The 27432-nt window shown below is 38.3% G+C and overlaps 1 protein-coding gene across 1 annotated transcript; it reads right to left on the bottom strand.

Annotated features, from left to right (window-relative positions):
• Positions 1-15014: 15014 nt before the first annotated feature.
• LOC138902309 (uncharacterized) lies at positions 15015-15575 on the bottom strand. The gene has a single exon (XM_070190154.1). The coding sequence runs from the start codon at positions 15573-15575 to the stop codon at positions 15015-15017; it is 561 nt and encodes a 186-aa protein (XP_070046255.1).
• Positions 15576-27432: the final 11857 nt, after the last annotated feature.

Genomic DNA, 27432 nt, shown 5'->3' with positions numbered 1-27432 from the left:
GAATATAAAGTCCCGATAAGGGAGAATACTGTAACTTATGAGACTAGGATAATGTGAATAAATTCATGAATATGAACTTCTCTTTATGTCTCGTTGTCAAACATATGTAGTTACGGGATCTTTCCAAAATGAAGGAAAGGTTTAGACTTAACATACCTCTGTAATCTTCTCTTCAATCGTCAACCCAACTCAATATGATCTTCTTACATCTATAATGAGTAACCCGACTTCGTCGTAATCATATAAGCATTGTAACTCTCATATTTCAAAACCAATATTCTACAAGAAAAAGGACAGAACCTCCCCTCTTTTTACTACATCCCATAAGTTACTAAAAGTCACCAAACAACAACAATATAATTCACAATAAGATCTCTGATTACTTCAACAACCATTTTGAGCGGCAAGCTCGATTTACAATTAACAAAAAAATATAATTTAATCCAATTCATTTTCCATGAATCTGCCTACAACTTGTATAACATCATACTTATGCTTACCATATCATTTTCATCCCAAAACATTATAAGAATAATCTTCAAAAATAGTCCATACTCCTAGCACCTTAACCTTTATCGTCAACCTCTTGTTTTTCATGTTATCTTCTTCAATCCACTGAATTAGCACATAGATAAGCTTAACAATAGAAGCCACAATATAATCAGACTATTTATAATAATTTCCAGTCACAACCAACCATATATATAGCCTTAACACCGCCCACAAAAAAAAGATAACGATTCCTTATGCCATGTCAATTACTATCCTGAAGATTTTAACTCAAACAACCCAAACTCTCACGACCCAAAAATCCTACCACAGGCGTTGGTCTCTAAGACTAAGTAAGCCGATTATAATCATAATTCAAGATTTTTTAAACATATAATTTAACACAACCCCCAAGACTGTTAATACTGAATCACGAACTCTAACTGAATAAATGAAATGATCTCAAGGATCGAATACTCAATACCGTTTGAATAATAATTAACAGTACAATAAAATGGAAAGACTCCAAGGAACTGTGACGACAAAGCAGCTCTACCTTGAATCCTTGCGATCCCGCTCTAACTCTGATCGAGTCCGATATCTTCAATACCTGACTCTGCATAAAAATGTTCAGAAGTGTAGTATGAGTAAACCACGGTCGGTACCCAGTAAGTACCAAGACTAATCTCAGTGGAGTAGTGACGAGGTACAGTCATGACACTCACTAGTCTAATAACCTGTGTAATATAGTATACAAAATAATAGGAAATAAATAACAATAAAGACAACACAAATGAACCAATGATATGCACCGCAGGGCAACAAGAACACCATTAATATTGCTCAACAAATAATAAATACAATTACACCCAATAAAATCAAGTCCTTCAAATATAATTCTTTCACATGTAATTATTTCGAATAAATAACTTCTGAAAATATTTCTTTCGAATAAATATCCTTTGAATATAAAACTATTTCAAATAAAGATCTTGCAAATATATCCCTTTCAAATAAATATCTTTCAAATATAATTCTTTTAAATAAATTTCTTTCTAATATAGTTCCTTCAAATAATTACTTTCAATTAAAAGTCACCATGTGACACCTCATTTTATAATCATAAAATACGGATTCTTAGCTCACTTTCATATTTTTCGTAAATACGGGTCTCAACCCAATTTCATATTTCCACGAAACTTTGTACCCATAATTAAATTATCATATTTTTCCGGCACCTCGTGCCCACTTTTCATATCACAACTACACGGATAGTTCACGTGCCAATAATAAAACCATCATATTTTTTCCGGCAACTCGTGCCCACGTTTCATATCCATTGTGGCGTGCAACCCGATCCCATATAACATTACTTGCCCGGCAATAGCCACAGGCTCACAATTTCAACATCGATCTGGCTATTATCAAGTTTACCGAAACAACAAGACAAGTTGCACAAGATATAAAAATAAACACAAGGAATATCCCAACATCACATGAAAATTACCAACACAATAACTTCACATCATCACATATCATCCCTGACAATAGCCACCCTTAACTCTCCTATAGCCACCCTTATCACTCCTATAATAGCCTCCCTTATCCTTCCGCCCTGACAATATCAATAGCCACCCTTATCGCTTCTATAGCCACCTTTATCTCTCCTATAGCCACCCTTATCACTCTGCCCAGACAATATCCCAACACACATAACAACAGTGAAATGCCACCCTTATATCCTCAAAATAATAACTCAACAATTTACACAGAATATTATTATGGCAACAAAACAAAAATCAATTCATAACACAATTTGCCCAATGGCCATAACCAATTCCAAAACAATATAACAATTCAATTAATTTCACAATAAATAGCCGAAGGCTCCACACAAAGTGTATAAGACCTCAAAAATAATCAACAGAGATAGAAATTACTCATCATAGGGCAACGCCCTCATTAATCCCAATTTTCAATATTTATATAAACACCTCTTCTTAAGCTCATTTAATTAATTATTTACAGAGGGAAAATCCATAATGAAATTAAATTCCAAGAAATATCGACCATCAAACTCACATAATTCACATAAATATACAGGTAACATTCACATCAAGTCGTCATATAAAAACAAATTCAATAAATGCGAATCGAGGCATGGCAAATAGATGATTAAATAGATGCCAACAATTATCTAATTTACTACACAATATACCCAAGACTTTATCTCAAGAAAATTTTCACATATAAGCCCGAGTACGTACTCGTCACCTCGCGTACACGACTTTTCACATTTCACAAATGGCACATAAGACTCGATGCCTAAAGGGTAATTCCCCCACTCAAGGTTAAGCAAGACACATACCTTTTTGAAGTTATGCCGATATTCCAAAACCGCCTTGTTGCTTGAATTGACCTCCGGACAGCTCAATTCTATCCAAATTAATCCAATTCAGTCAATACTAATTATAGGAATTAATTCCATATGAAAATACTAATTTTCCAACAAAATCCGAAATTTTACTCAAAAATCGCCCGTGGGGCCCACGTCTCGGAATCTGACGAAACTTACAAAATCCGACAACACATTCAATTATGAGTCCACCCATACCAATTTTATCAAATTTCGATAACAACTCGACCTCCAAATCTAAAATTTTCGTTCTTGAAAAGTTTTGCAAAAATCTTGATTTCTTCCATTTAAATCCGAAATAAATGATGAATATAACCATGGATTTATGAAATATAATCACTTTTGGATATAGGACACTTACCTAAGTCGAAGTCATGAAGAAATACTCAAAATCGCCCAAGAACCGTGCTCCAAAAATCCAAAACGAAATGAAGGAAATGACCATTTTTTGGTCCTTATGTTTCTGCCCATCCGTCACTAAAAGCTCATTTTCCGTCACTAAAAGTCCATTTTTCGTCACTAAAAGTCCACACCGGAACTTGCTTGCACCAGCAATTATTTATTTTCACTAAAAGGCTCTAACTCCATCATACGAACTCGGAATTGGATGATTCTTGTTCCTATGAGTCACAAATAATAATACAAACCTAGTCGTTTAATCGAAACTCAATTAGGAGCTCATTTTCTCAATGCGATACCAATTTCGCTCGTTAAACAATTAACTCATATTTTGCGCTAAAAACCCAATCGCGACATGATGAAATTAGACCAAACTTTCCAGATCACTCCTATAATTCATTATCAAAATCCCAGAAGTCTCGAAATCGAATTTCGATCTCTAGAACTAAAAATGGACCTTTGGATCATTACATGCTTATGCTAAAAACATCGAACTCTTCCAAAATTCTTTCCCGACAGCCTGTAGTGTATCAATTATAACTTCTTGTACTCAACTCCAACTGCCAAATAGTTTAAATTTCTGCTAACTAGATATAAAGGGCTACAACTTTTATGTTTTGCTCATCGCCCAGCTCCTTATAGATTGCAAGATACAAGCTCCCAAAGTGAGCCATGTGCAGTAGAAATTTCTGGCAATGCACACTGCTGTAACCAAAATCTACAGTACCAGCTTCAGTCAATCAATCATAACTTTTTGTACAAATGTCCGAATGATGAATGGTTTATCATTCTAGAAACTTCAATCAAAGCGCTACAACTTTCAGGTTTTGATAATTTCAGATTCCTTATAGATTTCGAGATATAATCTTCCAAAATCAGCTCTGCGCATCAGAAATTTCGTACATTGCTGTAAAAAAAAAACAGCAGCAAGTCCTAAAATATCATACTAACTTAGTTGAAACTTCAAATCACATAAAACAACGCTAAAACCATGAATCACACCCCAATTCAAGCTTAAGGAACTTAAGAATTTCCAACTTCTACATTCGATGCCGAAACCTACTAAATCAATTCCGATTGACCTCAAATTTTGCACACAAGTCATAAATGACATAACAGATATATGAAAATTTTCAGAACTGGATTCCGACTCCGATATCAAAAAGTCAACTCTCTGGTCAAACTTTCCAAAAATTCAACTTTTGCCATTTCAAGCAAACATTCACTACAGACTTTCAAATAATTTTCTGAACACGCTCCTAAGTCCAAAATGACCATACAGAGCTATTGGAATCATCAATACTCCATTTTGGGGTCGTTTTCACATAATTCACCATCCGGTCAATTATTTCAACTTAAGATTCCAAAACAAGAATTGTTCTTTCAATTAAATCCTGAATCATCCGAAAACAAAACTTGACCACCCTCACAAGTCATAATACAAATTTCAGAGCTGCTTGAGAACCTTAAGTCACCGAACTGAACGTAAATTCTTAAAACGACAGGTCGGGTCGTTACATCCTCCCCCTCTTAAAACATACGTTCGTCCTCGAACATGCCAAGTATTATTCGGAGGACAGTAAATTTCTGAGTGTATTATTACACACATACTCGCGGTTGATTCTACATCACCACAATTTAGCATGGGTCCGAAAATACCATCTCAGTTGAGATTATTTCTTTTATCCTCATTTATAAACTTTAAAGCCAACTTCTTACACTCCAATTAATTTCATAATGCCTTATTATCACATCAACGCACGGTATTAGTTTCAACAAGCTATAGCAACTTGTGTCTACGCACACATCAACGTATGCCCATAACCACATCTATAGTCATAATAGCTGTTTATAATTAATTCCAACATCCTCAATTAATCTCATATTAACTAAAATCTCATTTCAAATTTTCACAACACTGACAGCAACACGCGAGTCATGAAGACCTCATAATTATTTATCCGAATCAAAAAGTCGCATTTAATACCACCTGGGCACTCACCTTATAGGCTAAAACGCAATGTTTACAACACGAATATGGATAAATATGCACAGAAACATATAAAAGAATTGTCAAATAAGCCTAATAGGCATGACTCCCAATTAATACTAGAGTTCAAATTTAATTTCACAAAGGGAGAATTTAAACTCATAAAATTTTCACAAGGACCTTGTCCTTATATAACTTCCACCGCGGCATGTAGCCCAATTTAAATATGTCACATCACATAAAAATGTGAGGATCTAGTCCTCAACTCTGTATCACAAGTATTTTGCACATTGTGCCAACTGAAATTTTTTCATTTCCTTTCTTTCTTCTTTTTAATCAATTCCGTAAATAATTTTCAAAACACATAATGAACCCACATACCAATAGGGCATGTAATTCATAAAATTGAACTCAATTATTCCAAAATCACATCAAAACCCACTATAGTGAGTAATAGAAAGTCACTTTTGGACTCATAGCTCTCAGTAGTGTACAAAACAAAATGATAGACACGGGCTAACACCATTAAATCTCCCAACAGGGATAAACAGATAAATAGGTTTAGGAATTACGAAGCTCACCCATAAGTGGAGAATAATAAAAGGACTCGCCTCGATGCTCAGAACCGAATCAAACTAAGGAAAATATTCCTTTATTACAAATCAGGATCGTACCTATAACGACACCATCTAGTGTATAAGCCTGAGCCATACCATATCAATTATATATATCAACGGGTCGAGCCTCCCCCTGTAGGGCGCCCTCTACCCGCCCGTCCTCTACCCCTAACTGACTGTGCATGTGGGGTAATAACTGGAATAAAGCTTGTAGCATGAGTATTTTGATGAAATCTGCCTCTCCCAAGTCTGGGACAATCTCTCATGATGTGCCTAGTACCACCACACTGATAACAACTCCTCTGCAGGTTTGGTTGCTCATACTGAGTCTGTGCTAGATAACTAGAATAACCATTATAGGAACCATATGTAGGTGGTGCATTAAAAGAACTTACTGGAGCACCCCGAGTATTCTGAAATTGTTTTCATGACCCCGTTGATACTGAAATATAGAATTATTAAGGACGCGGGAATACCGCAAGTCCCATCATCATCCCATACAAATCTCAGATCTTAATCATATACAAGTTTTGGAGAACCTTTCAATAACACATAAATACATCTCAGGCCAAAAATGATATAACACATGACCCCGCAATCTGATCGTTGATAGTGGACTCCCCTCACTTGGCGCAAAGCCATATGGCACATTCCGATGATCCACAATACTAACCATCATCGATCGTACGACACCTGTCATAAGATACCTCAAACCATTTATTTGGCGCATGTCATCCTCGTGACAATTAAACTCGCTTCCTCTAGTGTCTTGGCTGCTAGTATGTACCCTTCGCTAAATAGAAGTCCCATATGAACGACATAGTCTCTAATACCACCAACTATCTTCATATCTACATCCACCTCGTGACCCTACCACGTTTGTGATGATTACGCAACTAATTAAATTCTTAAGATCGTACTTATCAACCAGATGTCAGAACCTGCTGCACCCTCATGTGCACAACTGAATGATCTCTCAATACTTCCGCATCCTCGATCTGGACAACACGTGGTAATAATGGTTGGGCAACCCTGGCTCCCTTATAAGCCTTCTGTAGTATCACGAACCGTTGGCGCATAGTTGACACCGAGTGCGCAATTTCATACACAAGTGGATGCAAAAGAACATAAGATATATGCTTCAAGATGAATAAATGCCGCACGATAAGGAATGAAAGAAGTAAAAATTTTCCTAATAGCTCTGTAGCCTCTCGAAGATAAGTACAGACGTCTCCGTATCGATCCTCAAGACTCTACTAAACTCGTTCTTGACTAGTAGAACCTATGAACCTAGAGCTCTGATACCAACTTCTCACGACCCAAAAATCACACCACAGGCGTCGTGATGGCACTTAGTCTCTAAGACTAAGTAAGCCGATTATAATCATAATTCAAGCTTTTTTTTAACATATAATTTAATACAATCTCCCAAGACTGGAAATACTGAGTCATGAATTCTAACTGAATACATGAAATGATCTCAAGGATCGAATACTTAATACTGTTTGAATAGTAATTAACAGTACAATAAAATGAAAAGACTCCAAGGAACTGCGACGACCATGTAGCTCTATCTTGAATCCTTGCGATCCCGCTCTAACTCTGATCGAGTCTGATATCTTCAATACCTGGCTCTACACAAAAATGTCCAGAAGTGTAGTATGAGTACACCACAGTCGGTACCCAGTAAGTATCAAGACTAACCTCAGTGGAGTAGTGACGAGGTACAATCAAGACACTCACTAGTCTAATAACTTGTGCAATGCAGTATACAAAATAATAGGAAATAAATAACAATAAAGGCAATACAAATGAACCAGTGATATGCACAGCAGGGCAATAAGAACACCATTAATATTGCTCAACAAATAATAAATACAAGTACACCCAATTATATCAAGTCCTTCAAATATAATCCTTTCACATGTAATTGTTTCGAATAAATAACTTCTGAAAATATTTCTTTCAAATAAATATCCTTTGAATATAAAACTGTTTAAAATAAAGATCTTGCAAATATATCCCTTTCAAATAAATATCTTTCAAATATAATTCTTTTAAATATAGTTCTTTCTAATATAATTCCTTCAAATAAATATTTTCAAATACAATTCTTTCAATTAAAAGTCACCATGTGACACCTCATTTTATAATCATAAAATACGGGTCTCAGCTCACTTTCATATTTTTCGTAAACACGGGTCTCCGCCCACTTTCATATTTCCATGGTACTTTGTGCCCATAATAAATCATCATATTTTCCAGGCACCTCGTGCCCACTTTTCTTATCACAGTTGCACGGATACTTCACGTGCCAATAATAAAATCATCATATTTTTTCCGGCACCTCGTGCCCACGTTTCATATCCGTTGCGGCGTGTAACCCGATCCCATATAATATTACTTGCCCCGCAATAGCCACAGGCTCACACTTTCAACATCGATCAAGCTATTATCAAGTTTACCGAAATAACAAGACAAGTTGCACAAGATATAAAAATAAACACAAGGAATATCCGAACATCATATGAAAATTACCAACACGAAAACTCCACTTCATCACATATCATCCCTCACAATAGCCACCCTTATCTCTCATATAACCACCTTTATCACTCCTATAATAGCCTCCCTTATCCCTCCGCCCTGACAATATCAATAGCCACCCTTATCGCTCCTATAGCCACCCTTATCTCTCCTATAGCCACCTTTATCACTCTGCCCAGACAATATTCCAACATACATAACAACAGTAAAATGCTACCCTTATACCCACATAATATCAATAGTGGAATGCCACTCTTATATCCTCAAAATAATAACTCAACAATTTACACAGAATATTATCACGGCAACATAACAGAAATCAATTCATAACACAATTTGCCCAATGGCCACAATCAATAGTCGAAGGCTCCACACAATGTGTATAAGATCTCAAAGACAATCAATAGAGATAAAAATTACTCAGCATAGGGCAACACCCTTATTAATCCTAATTTTTAATAATTATATAAACATCTCTTCTTAAGCTTATTTAATTAATTATTTGCAGAGGGAAAATCCATAATGAAATTAAATTCCAAGATATATCAACCATCAAACTCACATAATTCACATAAATATACATGTAACATTCACATCAAATCGTCATATAAAAATAAATTCAATAAATGCGAATTGAGGCATGGCAAATAGATGATTAAATAAATGCCAACAATTATCTAATTTACTACACAATATACCCAAGACTTTATCTCAATAAATTTTTCACATATAAGTCCGAGTACGTACTCATCACCTCACGTACACGGCTTTTTACATTTCACAAATGGCACATAAGACTCGATGCCTAAGGGGTAATTCCCCCACTCAACGTTAGGCAAGATACTTACCTTTTTGAAGTTAGGCCGATATTCCAAAATTGCCTTCTTGCTTGAATTGACCTCCAGATAGCACAATTCTATCCAAATTAATTCAATTCAGTCAATACTAAGTATAGTAATTAATTCTATATGAAAATACTAATTTTCCAACAAAATCTGAAATTTAACTCAAAATTCACCTTGTGGGGCCCACGTCTCGGAATCTGATTAAACTCATAAAACACGACAACTTATTCAATTACGAGTCTACCCATACCAATTTTATCAAATTCCGATAACAACTCGACCTCCAAATCTAAAATTTTTGTTCTTGAAAAGTTTTGCAAACATCTTGATTTCTTCCATTTGAATCCGAAATTAATGATGAATATAACCATGGATTTATGAAATATAATCACTTTTGGATATAGGATACTTACCCAAGTCGAAGTCGTGAAGAAATTCTCAAAATCGCCCAAGAACCGTGCTCCAAAAATCCAAAACGAAATGAAGAAAATGACCATTTTTTGGTCCTTAAGTTTTTGCCCATCCGTCACTAAAAGCCCATCTTCCGTCACTAAAAGTCCACACCAGAACTTGCTTGTACCAACAATTATTGTTTTCACTAAAAAGGCCCTAACTCCATCATACGAACTCGGAATTCGACGATTCATATTCCTATGAGTCACAAATAATAATAAGAACCTAGTCGTTTAATCGAAACTCAATTCAGAGCTAATTTGCTCAATGTGATATCAATTTTTCTCGTTAATCAATTAACTCATATTTTGCGCTAAAAACCCAATCGCGACTTGATGAAATTAGACCAAACTTTTCAGATCACTCCTATAATTCATTATCAAAATCCCAGAAGTCTCAAAATCAAATTTTGATCTCTAGAACTAAAAATGAACCTTTGGATCATTACATGCTTATGCTGAAAACATCGAACTCTTCCAACATTCTTCCCCGACAGCCTGTAGTATATCAATCATAACTTCTTGTACTCAACTCCAATTGCCAAACAGTTTAAATTTTTGCAAACTAGATACAAAAGTATACAACTTTCATGTTTTTCTCATTGCCCAACTCCTTATAGATTGCGAGATATAAGCTCCGAAAGTTAGCCACGTGCAGCAGAAATTTCTGGCGATGCACACTGCTGTAGCCAAAATCTGCAGTACCAACTTCAGTCAATCAATCATAACTTTTTGTACAAATATCCAAATAATTAATGGTCTATCATTCTGGAAACTAGAATCAAAGCGCTACAACTTTCCTATTTTGATAATTTCCAGATTCCTTATAGATTTCGAGATACAAGCTTCCAAAATCAGCTTTGTGCATCAGAAGTTTCGCACATTGCTGTCAAAAAAACCAGCAATTAAAAATGATCCGAAACTACTCCGAAACTCACCCGAGGCCCTCGGGACCTAAATCCAATATACCAACAAGTCCTAAAATATCATACGAACTTATTTGATACCTCAAATAACATAAAACAATGCTAAAACCATGAATCATACCCCAATTCAAGCTTAAGGAACTTAAGAATTTCCAACTTCTACATTCGATGCCGAAACCTACCAAATTAATTTTGATTGACCTCAAATTTTGCACACAAGTCATAAATTACATAACGGATCTATAAAAATTTTCAGAATTGTATTCCGACTCTGATATCAAAAAGTCAACTCCCCGGTCAAATGTCCCAAAAATTCAACTTTCGCCATTTCAAGCAAAAATTCACTATGGACTTCCAAATAATTTTCCGGACATGCTCCTAAGTCCAAAATCACCATACAGAGCTATTGGAATCATCAAAACTCCATTTCAGGGTCGTTTACACATAATTCACCATCCGGTCAATTATTTCAACTTAAGCTTCCAGAACAAGAATTGTTCTTTCAATTAAATCCCGAATCATCCGAAAACCAAACTTGACCACCCTCGCAAGTCATAATACACATTTCAAAGCTTCTCGATACCTTAATCCACCGAACGGAACGTAAATTCTTAAAACGACAAGTCGGGTCGTTACATAAACAATACATGATTAACCTTAATCACAACCAAGAACATGATTTACATACCTTAGGCAGTTGATACAACTTGAAATTTCAGCCATAACAACATATATATATATATATATATATATATATATATATATATATATATATATATATATATATATATATATATAAAATAAAAGATAACAACAACTCTTCTACTTTCAAGTGTTATCTTGTAATCTTCATCCAATAACTTATCCAACACATAGATAATATTAATCCCAAGAAATAGGGTGTTATACAAACCTTAAAGAATCTGAAAAGACTTGAACCAAAGATCCTCATATATTACAACCACCCTTAATCACATCACGACACCATAGAGACTCTCTTCTTCACTTAGGCTAACTTTTGATGTTTGATTATGGTGTATTCCTTTGAAATTTGTTTGGAGCCTTTGAGGAGCTGTTTGGGAGGGTTTGGAGAGTGTGATTCTGGAAGTTGTAGAACAAAAAATGAGCCAAGCTCATCGCAAAAACAAGATAAGAATAAGTGAAGATCGGGCCCCGGTCAAGTGGGTCCCATAGGGACCTCCCGCGTAGTCTCGCGAAAACGCAAATATCTCTCTACACTGATGTCATATTGATGAACGATTTATAGCGTTAGAAACTAGACACATGGGGCCTTAATTTCATATAAAGATCTACCTGTAATTCTCAATATATTTGGAGAAAATTGCCTCGCAACCTATCCTAAAAACCTACCAGTTTCTCCGAAGTGCGGCAACGTGACTTGGCGACCCTACTTTAAAAATCCATATATCTTTACTCCGATATCGTATTAATAAATGGTTTGGACCGTTGGAAACTAGGTTCATATACCTTCATTTTGGTATGATATGTATCCTAAAATGACATCATAAAGCTTACGAATTAATTTCTCAAAACGGCTCGTTACAAGGCAAATCTTAACTCGATTTTTCCGCAACTTAAATCTGATTTTCCCAAACTTTATATTCCATATCCAAACATCATATATAGTCATATCATGAATTTAAACTCATTTAAATCATGATTAGAAAATCTCATATTCATCTTAACGTACTTAATACTTCGGCAAACCTTTCTTATCCTTATAAAAGGATTTCGTCCTCTTTGAGATTACTTTTGTTAATCCTATAATGACAGTGACGTCTGAAGTACGGGGTGTAACACTAATAACACACAGTATTTCCAAAACCTGGAACACCATAAGTCACAAGCTACATGAGGAAACTAGTATCTCTATACACTAGAGTATAATGAAAAGTAGTAAGGAAGGTTAATGACATAGGAGGGAATAGAGGGAGACTCCGAGCTCTGCGGACGCGGCTGATAGACCTTGAAGTCTCCGTACAACAGCAAGCACTCTCAGCTGGTAGCGGATCTGATAAAAAGTACCTGGATCTGCATACAAAACATGTGCATAAGAGTAGCATGAGTACACCACAATGGTACCCAGTAAGTTCCAAGCCTAACCTCGGTAGAGTAGTGACGATGTCAGGTCCGGGCCCTACTGGGATATAATAACAAGACAGATGATAAAATAAAATGAAGTAAAATGGAGAATTTAACAACAAGAATTCACACAGAAACAACAACACAAGAATAATGTGATAACAACAGGGACGCTCCCGAAATATAATCTCGTAGTCCCAAAAGTAAATGTGCAGGGAGATCTCCCGAGGAACTACCTCGCAGTCTCAAAAGTAAATGTACACGGAGAACTTTCGAGGTACCGCCTCGTAATCTCAAAAGTAAATGTGCAGGGAGAACTCCCAAGGAACCGACCGCCTCGTAGTCTCAAAAGTAAATATGCACGGAGAACTCCCGAGGAACCGCCTCATAGTCTCAAAAGTAAATATGCAAGGAGAACTCCCGAGGAACCGCCTCGTAGTCGCAAAAGTAAATTTGCAGGGAGAACTTCCGAGGAACCACCTCGTAGTTTCAAAAGTAAACACACAGCTCAAATCGGTAATACAATAGTTAATAGCAAGATTTCTACAGTTATACTAATAAAGAACAAGGAAAAGTAGGAAATCAACTAGGCCTGTTTCACCGAGTTCAAATAAGCAATTAAAGCACGTAGACATGCGATATTAGAAATCAAAGCTATCATGTTTAGTCTAATATCGCATGTCTACGTGCTTTAATTACATTCTTTGCATGTCTCCCCGGGCCCACATCTCAGAATCGGGTAAAAGTCACAAAATATGAACACCCATACACTCACGAGTCCAACCATATCAAAATTAGCCAATTTCGATCACAACTCGACCTTCAAATCCCCAATTAATAGTTATTGAAGTTTCTAAAATATATTCCCCAAATTTCCATCTCAAAGTACTAATTAAATGATGAAATCAGTGATTTATTCATGTATATTAACCAAATCCGAGTTAGAATCACTTACCCCAATGAATTTCGTGAAAAACCCATGAAATATCGTCTCAAACCGAGCTCCCAAGTCAAAAAATGAAATAATACCCTAAACCTCGGTTATATAGTACCCAATCTGACTTCACAATGTGCTGTCCGCAATATTCCAAGTGCGGTCGCACATCCAAGCTTCTACGGTCGCACAAAAATTGTGCGGCCGCACTTGACAGCCTCTCCACTACCAGGCTTCAGTAAATTGGCCATAACATTCTCTACAAATGTTTAAATGATGAAGGGCTACAACTTTCATTTTTGAATCATCTCCAAATTCTTTGTAGCTCAAAAGATATAAGCTTCCGAAGTCGGACCAACGAACCTGCGGAAATCACCAGAAGTGCGGCCGCAGACAAAATTGTGCGGTCCGCACTTTTTTGTTTGCTGCAGCACTTTTTCATCTGCTACAGCACTCAAAAATATGCCTCAGCACATGGAATTGTGCGATCCGCACTTCCAAATTCCAGAACAACATCAGAGTGCCGAAATGCCCGGACTCGCTCAAAACTCACCCTGAAATACACCTGAGGCCCCCGAGATGTCAACAAAACATACCAACAAGTACTACAACGCCATACAAACTTAGTCGAGCCTTCAAATCACATCAAATAACTCTAAAAACATGAATCGCCCTCCAATCCAAACATAAAGAACTTAAAACTTCAAATTTCTACATCCGATGACGAAACCTATCAAACCACGTCCGTTTGACCTCAAATTTTGCATACAAGTCATATTCAACATTACGGACCTACTAGCACTTCCGGAATCAGAATCCGACCCCGATTTCAAAAAGTCCTCTTTCGGTCAAAATCTCCAAAAATTTGATTTTTTGCCATTTCAAGCTTAAATTAGGTACAAACCTCCAATTCACAGTCCGGACATGCCCCTAAGTCCAAAATCACCCAACGGAGCTAACGGAACCGACGAAACTCCATTTCGGAGTTGTCTTCACATAGTTCTGACTACGGTCAAAATTCTAAGACTTAAACTTCCATTTAGGGACTAAGTGTCCCAAAACACTCCGAAACCACAACGACAACCTCCCGGTAAGTCGCATAAGCAGAAAAAGGTATGAGGAAAACAGTAAACAGGGGATCGGGGCTATTACTCTAAAAATGACCGGCCGGGTCGTTACATCCTTCCCCTCTTAAAAAATCGTTCGTCCTCGAACTAGCATAAAGACATACCTGAAGTGGTGAAAAGATGAGGATAACGACTGTGCATATCATGCTCGGTCTCCCAAGTCGCCTCCTTAACCGGCTGACCCCTCCACTGAACCTTCATGGAAGCAATGTTCTTTGACCTCAACTTTAGGAACTTGCCTGCCCAACATAGCCATTGGATCTTCAACATAAGATAGTTCCTTGTCCAACTGGATTGAGCTGAAATCCAACACATGAGCCCGGTGACCGTGATTCTCCCGGAGCATAAAAACATGGAATACTGGATGAAACCCTGCAAGACTGGGAGTCAAGGCAAGCTCATAAGTAACCTCCCCAACACGTCGCAACACCTCAAAGGGATCAATGAACCTTGGGCTCAGCTTTCCCTTCTTCCCAAATCTCATAACGCCCTTCATAGGCGAAACCCGGAGCAAGACCTGCTCTCCAACAATGAATGAGACATCGTGAACCTTCAGATCCGCATAACTCTTCTGTCTAGACTGGGCTGAGCGAAGTCGATCCTGAATCACCTTAACCTTCTCTAGAGCATCCTGAACCAAGTCTGTACCCAATAATCTAGCCTCGTCTGGTTCGAACCAATCCAGTGGAGACCGACACTGCCTACCATACAAAGCCTTATACGGTGCCATCTGAATGCCTGATAACTGTTGCTATAAGAAAACTCCGCAAGTGGCAAGAACTGGTCCCAAGCACCCCCAAAATCTATCACACAAGCACGGAGCATATCCTCCAGTCTCTGAATAGTGTGCTCGGACTGTCCGTCTGTCTAAGAGTAAAATGTTGTGCTCAAATCAACCCGAGTACCTAACTCCTGCTGTATAGCCCTCCAGAACCGTGATGTAAATTGCGTACCTTGGTCAGAGATGATAGATACCGGTACGCCATGAAGCTTGACAATCTCGCGGATATAAATTCGAGCCAACTGCTCGGAAGAATAAGTAGTCATCACATGAATGAAATAAGCTGACTTGGTCAGCCTGTCTACAATCACCCAAATTGCATCAAACTTCTGTTGAGTCCATGGAAGCCCAACAACAAAATCCATCGTGATCCGCTCCCATTTCCACTTCGGGATCTCTAACTTTTGAAGCAACCCACCTGGCCGTTGATGCTCATACTTCACCTGCTGGCAATTTAGACAGTGAGTTACATACTTCACTATGTCTTTATTCATCCTCCTCCACCAGTAATGCTGCCTCAAGTCCTGATACATCTTTGCAGCACCCGAGTGAATGGAGTACCACGAAATGTGAGGCTCCTGAAGAATCAACTCTCGCAAACCATCTACATTGGTCACACATAACCTGCCCTGCATTCTCTATGCACCATCATCCCCAATAGTGACCTCATTAGCATCGTCGTGCTGAACCATGTCCTTAAGGACAAGCAGATGGGGGTCATCATACTGACGCTCCCTGATACGATCATAAAGAGAAGACCGAGAGACCACACAAGCCAATACTCGACTCGGCTCAAAAATATCCAATCTAACAAACTGGCTGGCTAAGGCCTGAACATCGAACACCAATGGCCTCTCTGTTGCTGGTAGATATGCTAAACTCCCCAAACTCTTTGCCCGACGACTCAAAGCATCGGCCACCACATTGGCCTTCCCAGGATGGTACAAAATGGTGATATCATAATCCTTAAGCAACTCCAACCATCTCCGCTGACGCAAGTTAAGATCCTTCTGTTTGAACAGATGCTGCAAACTCTGGTGATCGATGTAGATCTCACAAGGGACACCGTACAAATAGTGCCACCAAATCTTCAAGGCATGAACAATAGCTGCTAGCTCAAGGTCGTGGACAAGATAATTCTTTTCATGCACCTTCAGCTTTCTGGATGTGTAGACAATCACCCTACCGTCCTGCATCAATACCGCATCGAGACTAATCCGCGATGCATCACAATATACAGTATAAGACCCCGAACCTGTAGGCAATACCAACACTGGAGTTGTAGTCAAAGTTGTCTTGAGCTTCTGAAAGATCTCCTCACATTCCTCTGTCCACCTAAACGGAGCACCCTTCTGTGTCAGTATGGTCATAGGTGCTGCAATAGATGTGAATCCCTCTACAAAATGACGATAATACCCCGCCAAAACAAGAAAACTCCAGATCTCCGTAGCTGATGACGGTCTAGGCCAACTCTGCACAACTTCCACCTTCTTCGGATCCACCTGGATCCCATCACTAGATACTACATGGCCCAAGAATGCCACCGAGTCTAGCCAAAACTCACACTTTGAAATATTTGCATATAACCTCTTTTCTCTCAGGGTCTGAAGCACACTCATCAGGTACTGCTCATGATCCTCCCGAGTCCAGAAGTACACCAAAATGTCATCAAAAAACACAATGATGAATGAATTGAGATAGTTTTGGAACATACTGTGCATCAAGTGCATAAATGCTACTGGGACATTAGTCAACCCAAATGATATCATAAGAAACTCGTAATGACCATACTGAGTCCTGAAAGCAGTCTTCGAAATATCTGGCTCTCGAATCTTCAACTGATGATAGCCTGAACGTAAGTCAATCTTGGAAAACAATCTGGCACCCTGTAACTTATCAAATAGGTCATCAATACGAGGCAAAAGATACCTGTTCTTCACTGTAACTTTGTTTAACTGGCGATAATCAATGCATATACGCATAGAACCATCCTTCTTCTTCACAAATAAGACAGGAGCACCCCAAGTTGACACACTGGGCCGAATGAAGCCCTTATCAAGCAACTCATGTAACTTCTCCTTCAAATCCTTCAATTTAGGAGGAGCCATACGATATGGAGGAATAGAGATGGGCTGAGTGTCCAGCAACAAATCAATATCTCTGTCGGGCGGCATGCTCGGAAGATCAGCTGGAAACACATTTGGAAAGTCCATCACTACTGGAACTGACTCAACTATAGGGGTATCAATACTGACATCTCTCGCATAAGCTACATACGCGTCACACCCCTTCTCAACTATTCATTGAGCTTTAAGAAATGAAATAACTCTGTTGGGAGTATACTCTAAGGTACCTCTTCACTCTAATCATGGTAAATTTGGCATAGCTAGCATCACGGTCTTAGCGTGACAATCAAGAATAGTATAATGGGGCGAGAACCAGTCCATGGCCAAGATAACATCAAAGTCTACCATGCTGAGTAATAATAAATCGGCTCTGGTCTCAAAACTACTAAGAGCAATCAAACACGACTGATACACGCGGTCTACAACAAGAGAATCTCCCACAAGAGTAGACACATAAATAGGGGAACTCAAAGAATCTCAAGATACGCCCAAATACGGGGCAAAATAAGAGGACACATAGGAATATGTAGAGCCTGGGTCAAATAATACCAACCCATCTCTACGACAAACCAGAACAATACCTATAATGACAAAGTCGGAAGCAACTGCCTCTGTACGAGCTGGAAGAGTATAATATCTGGCCTGGCCTTCCCCTCTAGGGCAACCTCGACCTCCCCGACCTCCACCTCGAGCTAGCTGAGTAGGTGGGGCGGTAGCTGGTGCTGGAATCATAGCCTAAGGACGCGCTGAAGCACGTGGTGGATGAGAAGTCTGTGGACGTGCACCCCTCCTAAATCTGAGCCAATCCCTCACCATATGGCGAGTGATGCCACACTCAAAAAAAGCACTCGGAGAGCGTGACTGCTGTGACTCGCTCAGGCCAAGTCTGCTGGACTAGCCGCTAATAGCACCCCGAGCAGGAGGCACACTAGATACTGGCGGTGCATAATAAGGCTCCTGGGGCCTTAAAGGTATCAGAATAACATTGGCGGCTGGATGAGCAGAATGAACGGGCGACACACATAACCCCTACCATATTGAACTGCAGTTGGGGCACGAGTATCACTATAAGTGCCAGACTCTCGAGACCTCTTGGCCTCCCTCTCCTCTCTATCCCGGGCAAGGATGAGCTTCAATCTCCTGGCAACACTCACAACCTACTGATAAGAAATATCCATCTCCAACTCTCTGGCCATACTAATCCGGATACTGGGGTGGAGTCCCTCAATAAACCGACGAACCCTCTCCCGAACTGTGGCAACCAAGGCCGGTGCATGTTGGGCCATATCAGTGAAATGAACTTCATACTCTGACACAGTCATTGCACCCTAGCGTAACTGCTCAAACTCCGTGCACCATGAGTCCCTAAGGCTCTAAGGGACATACTCTCTCAAAAACATGTCCGAGAACTGAGTCCATGTAAGTGAAGCTGCCACAGCCTGACTTTCAAACTCATAAGCACGCCACCACTGATAGGCTGCTCCTCTAAGCTGGAAGGTGGTAAAAGAAACACCACTCGTCTCCGCTACACCCATAGTACGGAGAATACGATGACACTCCTCAAGAAAGCCCTGTAGCCAATCCGCTGAAGGTAGGTGGGTGGTACTTCTTGTACCTCCCAAGTCTGAGTTGCTCCACCTCAGAAGCAGTTGTCCTAGTCTCGTGCTAAACCGGAGCTACCGGCTGCATTGATATAATCTCTGGAACCTGGTTGGCCTAAACCCGTTGCTCTGAGTATCGGCTATGGGAGTCTGTGCTCCTCCCCCTGCCTGAGATGTGGCAGGAGTAAGTGGTAACAATCCAGCCTGAGCTAAGGTGCTGAACATGCTCAAAAACTGGGCTAGAGTCTCCTGGAGGGATGGTGCAGCACCAGGTATCTCAGGTGTCTACCCTCTAGCTGGAGCTACTGGGGTCTCCTCTATAGTAGCTCGTATGGGTGCTCTGGCTGCACCGTGTGCATGTCCTCGGCCTCTACCCCGACCTCTCGTGGCTCTAGTAGTGAGCGCGGGTGCCTGGTCATCAGATCCTCCGGTATGGGTCCTCACCATCTGTGAGAAAGAATAGAATACGGAAGTTTAGAATTTTTGATGTCAACAATTTCGCACGACAAGGAATCAAAGAAGTGAATTTTTTCCTAACAGTTCCATAGCCTCCCGAAGATAAATACAGACGTCTAGGTACCGATCCGCGAGACTCTACTAAACTTGCTTGTGACTCGTGACACCTAAGAATCTAGAGCTCTTATACTAACATGTCACGACCCAATTCTCCCTCCGTAAGATGTCGTGACGGCACCTAATCTCTATGACTAGGTAAGCCTAACAAAGATACGAAAATAACAAAAATGGAAGAAAAACTTAACAACTAACTGTAACAGATAACTAAATAACGGATAACAATGCCGTTTGGCATTTACAACAACCAACACTCTAATAATACACAGTTTTCCCAAAACCCGGAATATCATAAGTCACAAGCTACAAGAGGAAACTAGTATCTCTATACAACAGAGTCTAATGAAAAGTAGAAAGGAAGGTAAATGACATAGGAGGGAAAAGAGGGGGACTCCGAGGTCTGCGGACACGACAGATATACCTTGAAGTCTCCATACAGCAGCAAGCGCTCTCAACTAGTAGCGGGGCTAATAAAAAGTACCTGGATCTGCACAAAAAACATGTGTAGAAGAGTAGCATGAGTACAGCACAACGGTACCCAGTAAGTGCCAAGCCTAACCTCGGTAGAGTAGTGACGAGGTCAGGTCCGGGCCATAATGGGATATAATAATAAGACAGATGATAAAATAAAATAAAGTAAAATGGAGAATTTATAAACAAGAATTCACAGAGAAACAACAACAAAAGAATAGTGTGCTAACAACAGGGGCGCTCCCAAGATACTGTCTCGTAGTCCCAAAAGTAAATGTGCAGGGAGATCTCCCGAGAAACCGCCTCGTAGTCTCAAAAGTAAATGTACAAGGTGAACTCCCGAGGTACCGTCTCGTAGTATCAAAAGTAAATATGTAGGGAGAACTCCCGAGGAACCGCCTCGTAGTCTCAAAAGTAAATACACAGCTCAAACCGGTAATACAACAGTTAATAGCAAGATTTCTACAGTTATACTGATAAAGAACAAGAAAAGCAGGAAATCAACAAGGCATGCTTCACATAGTTCAAATAAGCAATTAAAGCACGTAGACATGCGATATTAGACTAAACAGGATACCTACACATATTGGAATAGCTCAATTAAGAATGAAAAATAGGCTATTACTCATTTAAACGGTATAACTCGATTTAAAGGAAAAACAGATTACTACTCAATAAAATAAATCGGGTTTTACAACAAATAGCATGTGTACGTACTCGTCACCTCACGTACACGGCGCTCATATATCACAACAGTACCAAATCCTAAGGGAATTTCCCCCACACAAGGTTAGGCAAGCCACTTACCTCGAACCAAGCTCAAATCAATCCGTAACAATGCTTTTTCCACGAATATTCGACTCTGAATGGCCCAAATCTAGCCAAAATTGATTACATATCATAAATATAACTATAAGAAACTAATCTAATTAATGAAATCAAAGCTAAGACAAGAAATTAGAAAATTGCCCCAAAAAGTCTCCCTGGGCTCACATCTCGGAATCGGGTAAAAGTCACAAAATATGAACACCCATTCACTCACGAGTCCAACCATACCAAAATTAGCCAATTTCGATCACAACTCGACCTTCAAAACCCCAATTTATAGTTTATGAAGTTTCTACAATTATTTCCCCAAATTTCCATCTCAAAGTACTAATTAATGATTAAATCAGTGATATATTCCATGTATATTAACCAAATCGGAGTTAGAATCACTTACCCCGATGAATTTCTTGAAAAACCCATAAAAATTCATCTCAAACCGAGCTCCCAAAGTTAAAAAATGAAATAATACCCTAAACCTCGATTATATAGTACCCAATCTGACCTCACAATGTGCGGTCCACACAATTCCTAGTGCGGTCACACATCCTAACTTCTGCGGTCGCACAAAAACTGTGCGGCCGCACTTCATAGCCTCTCCACTACCAGATTTCAATAAATTGGCCATAACTTCCTCTACAAATTTCCAAATGATAATATCATTATCTTTCTGGATACTAGACACGAAGGGCTACAACTTTCATTTTTGAATCATTTCTAAATTTCTGCTGCGGACCAGCGAACCTGCGGAAATCACCAGAAGTGCGGCCGCAGACAAAATTGTGCGGTTCGCACTTTTACTCTGCGGTTCGCACTTTTTTGTCTGCTGTAGAACTTTTTCATCTGCTACAGTACTCAAAAATATGCCTCAGAACATGGAATTGCACGATCCGCACTTCCAATGTTCCAGAACAACATCAGAGTGCCAAAATACACGAACTCGCTCAAAACTCACCCCAAAATACACCCGAGGCCCTCGGGACCTCAACCAAACATACCGGCAAGTCCTAAAACACCATACAAACTTAGTCGAGCCTTCAAATCATATCAAATAACTCTAAAAACACGAATCACCCTCCAATCCAAACTTAAAGAATTTGAAACATCAAATTTCTAAATCTGATGACGAAACCTATCAAACCACGTCCGTTTAACTTCAAATTTTGCACTTAACTCATATTCAACATTACGGACCTAATACAACTTTAAGAAACTTTTAGTGACGGAAAATGGACTTTTAGTGATGGGAAATGGGTTTTTATTGAGCAGTTTCGTTTTTAGTTCATTTAAACATTTTTGGAGCAAGGGAACTCGGATTTAGGCCATTTTTGAGAGGATTTTCACCAAATGGATTGGGGTAAGTGTTTCCTACTCGGTTTTCCTTATATTTCATGATTCAATGATTATTTTCATCTTTTATTAGTGAATCAACTGGATGAGAACGCGATTTTGCAAAAGCTTTCAGAAACGAAAATTTAAGATTTGGAGGTCGATTCGTTATCGGAATTCGATAAAATTGGTATGGTTGAATTCGTATCGGAGCTGGTGTTCAGATTTCATTAAAATTCTGCTGGGTTCCATGTGGCAGGCCCCACGTTGACTTTTGGTTGACTTATTAATGTGAAATTTTAAGGCAATGTTTTATTATCCGAAATTATTTCCGATAAATTTTAATGAAGTTATACAAAAAATTTTGATAGATTTGAGCTGTCCGAAGGTTAATTCAAGCAAGAAGGCTATTTTGGAATATCAGCCTAACTCAATAAAGGTAAATATCTTGCCTAACCTTAAGTGTGGGGAATTCCCCTTAAGCATTGAGTCTTATGTAGAAATTGTGTGATTGAAAACCATGTACGTGATGTGACGAGTACGTACTCGATTATATTTGCAAATTATACCGATTTAAATTTGTAGAAACCCTTATGTATTAAATTAGAAAATTGTTGGAACATATTAAATCCTTTATTTGTCAAGAATCATTCCTTGTTTGTTGAGTTTGTATATTATATGATAATTTGGGGTGATTGTCACTTGAATTTTTATGTGAATTCCATGTGTTTGTTGATTTGATATTTCTTGAAATTAATTTCATTATGGATTTTCCATCTGCAAATAATTAATTAAATAAGCTTAAAAAGAGGCGTTAACATATTTATCAAAAATTTAGATTAAAGAAGGTGTTGTCTTATGTTGAGTTACTTTTTCATCTCCGTTGTTGTTTTGAGGTTTTATATATGTTGTGTGGAGCCTTGGGCTATTTTATTTGAAATTAATTGATTTTTGTTGTATCTTTGGAGTTGGTTGTGGCCGGTGGGCAAATTGTGATATGAATTATTGTATTGTGTTATCGTTTCAATACTCTCCCTGATATTATTTATGCTTCCTACCTTGCTTGTTAATTATATACATGTGCTTGGTAAGGAAGAGTGCAAAGAAAGAAGGGTGATGCCGTGCCATTTCATATACATTGTCATGCGAGGGAGAGTGTAAAGCACGAAGGGTGATACCGTGCTATTTGAGAGTGTAAAGCACGAAGGGTGATGCCATGTCATTTTAATTATATTATCACATGATGATGAGAGTAAAAGCACGAAGGGTGATGCCATGCTATTATTTTTATATTATCATGTGTTCATGGCACGAAGGGTATTTTCGTGCAGGCGAGGACAAGAGACATACATTATATTGTGATATCTTTTCGTTGTGTATACATTCATGCCTTTATGTCTTTATCTTGAGATGTTATTGTCCACCTATGTTTTCTATGTGACTTGTAGTCGTTGTTGCTTCCTCTGTGCCTCCCACTTTATTTCGTTTATTGTTACTGGCATTTCTTCCACCTAGTTGGTACTATTATATGTAAGCACGGTGAGAAAGAGATAAATGCACGAAGGGTGTTGCCGTGCCAATTGATTTGATATACATACATACATACATATATATATATATATATATATATCATGTATTCCAATACATGATATATATCACAAAGGGTATTGCCGTGCCGGATGGTGAATTATATGTAAACGACCCCGAAATGGAGTTTTGATGATTCCAATAGCTCTGTATGGTGACTTTGGACTTAGGAGCGTGTTCGGAAAATTATTTGGAAGTCCGTAGTGAATTGTTGCTTGAAATGGCGAAAGTTGAATTTTTGGGAAGTGTGATTGGGGAGTTGACTTTTTGATATCGGAGTCGGAATCCAATTCTGAAAGTTTTCGTAGATCCGTTATGTCATTTATTACTTATGTGCAAAATTTGAGGTCAATCAGAATTGATTTGATAGGTTTCAGCATCGAATATAGAAGTTGGAAATTCTTAAGTTCATTAAGCTTGAATTGGGGTATGATTCATGGTTTTAGCATTGTTTTATGTGATTTGAGGTTTCAAATAAGTTTGTATGATGTTTTAGGACTTGTTGGTGTATTGGGTTGAGGTCCCGAGGGCCTCGGGTGAGTTTTAGATCATTTTTAATTGCCGGTTTTTTTTACAGCAATGTGCGAAATTTCTTATACATAAAGCTGATTTTGGAAGCTTATATCTCGAAATCTATAAGGAATCTGGAAATTATCAAAACAGGAAAGTTGTAGCGCTTTGATTCTAGTTTCCAGAATGATAAACTATTTATTATTCAGATATTTGTACAAAAAGTTATGATTAATTGACTGAAGCTGGTACTGCAGATTTTGGCTACAGCAGTGTGCATCGCCAGAAATTTCTGCTGCACGTGGCTGACTTTGGGAGCTTATATCTCGCAATCTATAAGGAGTTGGGTGATGAGAAAACATGAAAGTTGTATCCCTTTGTATCTAGTTTGCAGAAATTTAAACTGTTTGGCAATTAGAGTTGAGTACAAGAAGTTATGATTGATATACTACAGGCTGTCGGGGAAGAATTTTGGAAGAGTTCGATGTTTTCAGCATAAGCATGTAATGATCCAAATGTCCATTTTTAGTTCTAGAGATCAAAATTTGATTTCGAGACTTCTGGGATTTTGATAATGAATTATAGGAGTGATCTGAAAAGTTTGGTCTAATTTCATCAAGTCTCGATTGGGTTTTTAGCGCAAAATATGAGTTAATTGTTTAACGAGTGAAATTCGTATCACATTAAGCAAATTAGCTCTGAATTGAGTTTCGATTAAATGACTAGGTTCGTATTATTATTTGTGACTCATAGAAATAAGAATCGTCGAATTCCGAGTTCATATGATGGAGTTAGGGCCTTTTTAGTGAAAACAATAATTGCTGGTGCAAGCTAGTTCTGGTGTGGACTTTTAGTGACGAAAGATGGGCTTTTAGTGACGGATGGGCAAAAACTTAAGGACCAAAAAATGGTCATTTCCTTCATTTCGTTTTGGATTTTTGGAGCACGGTTCTTGTGCGATTTTGAGGATTTCTTCACGACTTCGACTTGGGTAAGTGTCCTATATCCAAAAGTGATTATATTTCATAAATCCATGGTTATATTCATCATTAATTTTGGATTTAAATGGAAGAAATCATGATGTTTGAAAAACTTTTCAAGAACGAAAATTTTAGATTTGGAGGTCGAGTTGTTATCGGAATTTGATAAAATTGGTATGGGTGGACTCGTAATTGAATGGGTTATCGTGTTTTATGAGTTTCGTTAGATTCCGAGATGTGGTCCCCACGGGGCAATTTTTGAGTTAAATTTTAGATTTTGTTGGAAAATTAGTATTTTCATATGGAATTAATTACTATAATTAGTATTGACTGAATTGAATTAATTTGGATAGAATTGAGCTGTCTGGAGGTCAATTCAAGCAAGAAGGTAATTTTGGAATATCTGCTTAACTCCAAAAAGGTAAGTATCTTACCTAACCTTGAGGTGGGGAATTACCCCTTAGGCATCGAGTCTTATGTGCCATTTGTGAAATGTGAAAAGCCGTGTACGTGATGTGACGAGTACGTACTCGGGCTTATATATGAAAAATTTATTGAGATAAAGTCTTGGGTATATTGTGTAGTAAATTAGATAATTGTTGGCATTTATTTAATCATCTATTTGCCAAGCCTCAATTCGTATTTATTGAATTTGTTTTTATATGACGATTTGATGTGAATGTTACATGTATATTTATGTGAATTATGTGAGTTTGATGGTTGATATTTCTTGGAATTTAATTTCATTATGGATTTTTCCTCTGCAAATAATTAATTAAATGAGCTTACGAAGAGGTGTTTATATAATTATTGAAAAATAGGATTAATGAGGGCGCTGTCCTATGCTGAGTAATTTCTATCTCTTTTGATTGTCTTTGAGGTCTTATACACATTGTGTGGAGCCTTCGTCTATTTGTTTTGAAATTAATTGAATTGTTATATTGTTTTGAAGTTAGTTGTGGCCATTGGGCAAATTGTGTTATGAATTGATTTCTGTTATGTTGCCGTGATAATATTTTGTGTAAATTGTTGAGTTATTATTTTGAGGATATAAGGGTGGCATTTCACTGTTGATATTATGTGGGTTTAAGGGTAGCATTTCACTGTTGATATTATGTGGGTTTAAGGGTAGCATTTCACTGTTGTTATGTGTGTTGGGATATTGTCTGGGCAGAGAGATAAGGGTGGCTATAGGAGAGATAAGGGTGGCTATAGGAGTGATAAGGGTGGCTATTGATATTGTCAGGGCGGAGGGATAAGGGAGGCTATTATATGAGTGATAAAGGTGGCTATATGAGAGATAAGGGTAGCTATTGTGAGGGATGATATGTGATGAAGTGGAGTTATTGTGTTGGTAATTTTCATATGATGTTGGGATATTCCTTGTGTTTATTTTTATATCTTGTGCAACTTATCTTGTTGTTTCGGTAAACTTGATAATAGCCTGATCGATGTTGAAAGTGTGAGCCTGTGGCTATTGCCGGGCAAGTAATTTTATATGGGATCGGATTACACGCCGCAATGGATATGAAACGTGGGCACGAGGTGCCGGAAAAAATATGATGGTTTTATTATTGGCACATGAACTATCCGTGCAACTGTGATAAGAAAAGTGGGCACGAGGTGCCTGGAAAATATGATGATTTAATTATGGGCACAAAGTACCGTGGAAATATGAAAGTGGGCTGAGACCCGTGTTTACGAAAAATATGAAAGTGAGCTGAGACCCGTATTTTATGATTATAAAATGAGGTGTCACATTGTGACTTTTAATTGAAAGAATTGTATTTGAAAATATTTATTT

The sequence above is a fragment of the Nicotiana tomentosiformis genome, chromosome 12, assembly GCF_000390325.3.
Source record: "Nicotiana tomentosiformis chromosome 12, ASM39032v3, whole genome shotgun sequence".
In the NCBI taxonomy this organism is placed as follows: Eukaryota; Viridiplantae; Streptophyta; class Magnoliopsida; order Solanales; family Solanaceae; genus Nicotiana; species Nicotiana tomentosiformis.
Note: the sequence above shows the minus strand (reverse complement) of the source record. Positions and strands in the feature narration are given on the sequence as shown.

What these genes read in the sequence shown, in the direction of transcription:
- LOC138902309 (XM_070190154.1), bottom strand. Translation starts at nt 15,575, where the DNA reads ATGGCACCGTATAAGGCTTTGTATGGTAGGCAGTGTCGGTCTCCACTG.